At 39.6% G+C, this 3,223-nt stretch overlaps 1 protein-coding gene across 1 annotated transcript; it reads left to right on the top strand.

The window, feature by feature from the left end:
- The first annotated feature begins 1,638 nt into the window (after positions 1-1,638).
- Positions 1,639-2,589, top strand: LOC124104551 (olfactory receptor 4F15-like). The gene has a single exon (XM_046461551.1). The coding sequence runs from the start codon at positions 1,651-1,653 to the stop codon at positions 2,587-2,589; it is 939 nt and encodes a 312-aa protein (XP_046317507.1). The 5' UTR covers positions 1,639-1,650.
- Positions 2,590-3,223: the final 634 nt, after the last annotated feature.

Raw genomic sequence — 3,223 nt, 5'->3', positions numbered from 1 at the left:
TCGTTCGGAAGATAGTCCTAATCACCCTAACTCAAGGGTATCTTTTCTGTTTAAAAAACTATGATCATATTACTATTTGACATTTTTTTGGTAGTGAGGATTGCACCCAACAGTGCTTAACAACTGACTACACACCCAGACCTTTTTATTTTTTATTTTGAGATAGAGTCTTGTAAGTTGCTCAGGACCTTGCTAAGTTGCCGAGACTGTCTTGAACTTGTGTTCCTCCTGCTTCAGCCGGCCAAGTTTCTGGGATTACAGGTGTGTGCCACCATTCCTGGCTTTATTTGACATTTTAAAATAGTTTATTTTTTATAATTTTTACATTGTGTGTGTGTGTGTGTGTGTGTGTGTGCGCGCGCGCGCCTGCACATGCTAAAGTGCAAAAGCATTAAGTAATACTTCAGGAAGTTCAGAGTGTCCACTGAGGATGATGGGCATCTAATAGATGTTTGCTGATTATTTGTTGATGATTGTGATAAATGACAAAATAAATGATTCAGCAGATTTGCAATATTGTTAATGAAGTCACAGAGTGAATTAGAAAAGAGGGAGATTAATTTGAAGAGAGGGCCTTCTATGGAATATGAGATACACCCAACTACAAACAAGGGAAAAGATGCAAATATATTAGCAGTTCAGTGAAGAGCATATCATTATTGTGGTGAGCTTCATTACACAGCAGACTAGCACTGAATGATAAAATAATAAAAACATTACACTTGAAAAGATTCCTTAATGTCACCTGCCTCAGCCCCTTTATTTTATAGATGATGAAACTGGGTTCAGGAAGTAAGCTGAGTTTGGAGGGATGGTAGAAAGAACCGAGTACTCAAATTCCCTCAGGGCAGGGGTAGGACATGTTCACGTTCTTCTGATTTGAAGTGTGACATTCTTTCTATCATTCCAGGAACCAGGGAAAGTTAATATGGCATGGATGGTGATTTGCAAGTATCATTTTTGTGTAATTTTGTTATTATCCTGTTTTTACTCCATCCATCTTTAGATTCTGCATCATGAATCTCTTTTCTGACCTTGTACTTGACCAGAATGCTGTCACAGCCCAGGCTGTGTAATCCATCTACACCCTGGACTGAGCTACCAAAGTGAGAATTTTAGGGTTTCTCTATTATCTCCTCTCCTCATGGAGAAAAAGTGAATATGATTTGATAAAACAGGAATAGCATGAAGCTAAACATGAGGGAGTATTGATGAGAGTGATAGTACTGCATACAGGAGTAAAGACATAAGGAAAACAAAGGTCATGAGAAATTGCTTGAAGTTTGGGGAATTCCATGAGCAGGAGCAATAAACTGTGAGGGAGAAATCAGAGTTCATTTCCATGCCCTTTCCCTTCCATCATCATATTATTCCAGAGAATTCCTACTCCTCCAGTGATCTTCTGATTCCTAATTTCTTTTTGCCTAATCTCTTTTTTAAACCTGGAAATTATAGGGAGTCTGGGAGTTAGAAGCAGTGGCTTGTTTTTGCAGCTATAGTTGAATGGCAAAAGGGTTTGTCATTGCTCAGGCAGTATTTTTTCCTTACAAGTTGAAACTCATGTAGTCGGTGAGTCCCTACAAAGTTTGATTTTTTTTTGTTACTTTCCTTTATCAGGTAATGCTTGAGACAGTTCTGCTCTCTGAGACAATGGATGGAGCCAACCACTCTGTGGTGTCTGAGTTTGTGTTCCTGGGATTTTCCAACTCGTGGGAGATCCAGCTTCTACTTTTCCTCTTTTCTTTTGTGTTCTACTTGGCAAGTCTAATGGGAAACTTCCTCATTTTGTTCTCTGTGACTTCTGACTCGAACCTACACTCCCCCATGTACATTCTGCTGGCCAAGCTCTCATTTCTTGACCTGGGAGGTTGCTCTACTGTGGCCCCCAAAATGATGTATGACCTTTTTAGAAAACACAAAGCAATCTCTTTTGGGGGTTGCATAGCTCAGATCTTCTTTATTCATGCTATTGGGGGAACAGAAATGGTGCTGCTCATAGCCATGGCCTTTGACAGGTATGTGGCCATATGTAAGCCTCTGCACTACCTGACCATCATGAGCCCACGGATGTGCATTATCATTTTGGTTGTTGCCTGGATCCTTGGCCTCATCCACTCAGTGGCCCAGTTGGTTTTTGTTGTAGACCTGCCCTTCTGTGGCCCAAATGTACTGGACAGCTTTTACTGTGATCTCCCTCAGCTCATTAGACTTGCTTGCACAAAGACAGATAGACTGGAGTTCATGGTCACGGCCAACAGCGGATTCATCTCTGTGGGGTCCTTCTTCATACTGATCATTTCTTACATCTTCATTCTGGTTACTGTTCGAAAACACTCCTCAGGTGGTTTATCCAAGGCCCTCTCCACTTTATCAGCTCATGTCACTGTGGTTGTTTTATTCTTTGGGCCATTGATCTTCTTCTACACCTGGCCTTTTCCATCATCACATGTGGACAAATTTCTTGCGATCTTAGATGCAGTTCTCACTCCTTTTCTAAATCCAATGATCTATACATTTAGGAACAAGGAGATGAAGACAGTAATGAGGAAACTTTTCTATCAGCTTGTGGGTTACAGGAAGATGTCCTAAACACTCTAAACCAAAATGCAACTCTACACTCAACGAAGATGGGAAAAATGTAGTCACTGAAAGTTTTGATCTCTCTTAATGTAGTACACTAGGTTACATTTAGGTATGTTACCATGTTACCTTGCTCTTGTGTATCTCCAGTACCCTCACCAAGTAAGGAGATGGGGATCTAGCAGTGGAGCTTCCTGTGCTTCAGGATCTGAACTGGGTGATTAACGTAAATCATTTAATATTCATGATAACAACACAGTGAGAATTTTTACTTTGATAATTTTTAAACGTAACTAAGAGATGCTTTCTGCTCATTCTCTTTGTAATTACAATGTAAAATGTTTCAAACCAAAGTCGATTTTTACCTTTAATCCACTACTTCCAATCTTCTTTATACCTCCAAAGGTGCCAAGCAGTGAGTTTAATTATTTAGAGTTGGAAATCAGTGTATTTCTCCTTTTCACTGTATGCTTTCCCTGTTTTGAATTTGTTAATATTCTTTATCCGAACTATCCAGCAAATTGCCATAATAACTAAATGCTTGTTTTTTTTTCCCTTCCCTCCCTTTCTTTAGTATCTGCCTTCCTACCTCATCCTTTGGACACTTAGAAAACTCTTGATTATATAATAGGACAATGGAAAT

This window comes from Marmota monax, unplaced genomic scaffold (assembly GCF_021218885.2).
Source record: "Marmota monax isolate L192 unplaced genomic scaffold, Marmota_monax_Labrador192_F-V1.1 WCK01_AAM20220418_F8-fsc00001, whole genome shotgun sequence".
NCBI lineage: Eukaryota > Metazoa > Chordata > Mammalia > Rodentia > Sciuridae > Marmota > Marmota monax.
The sequence above is the reverse complement of the archived record's forward strand: the minus strand, read 5'-3'. Positions and strand labels throughout refer to the sequence as shown.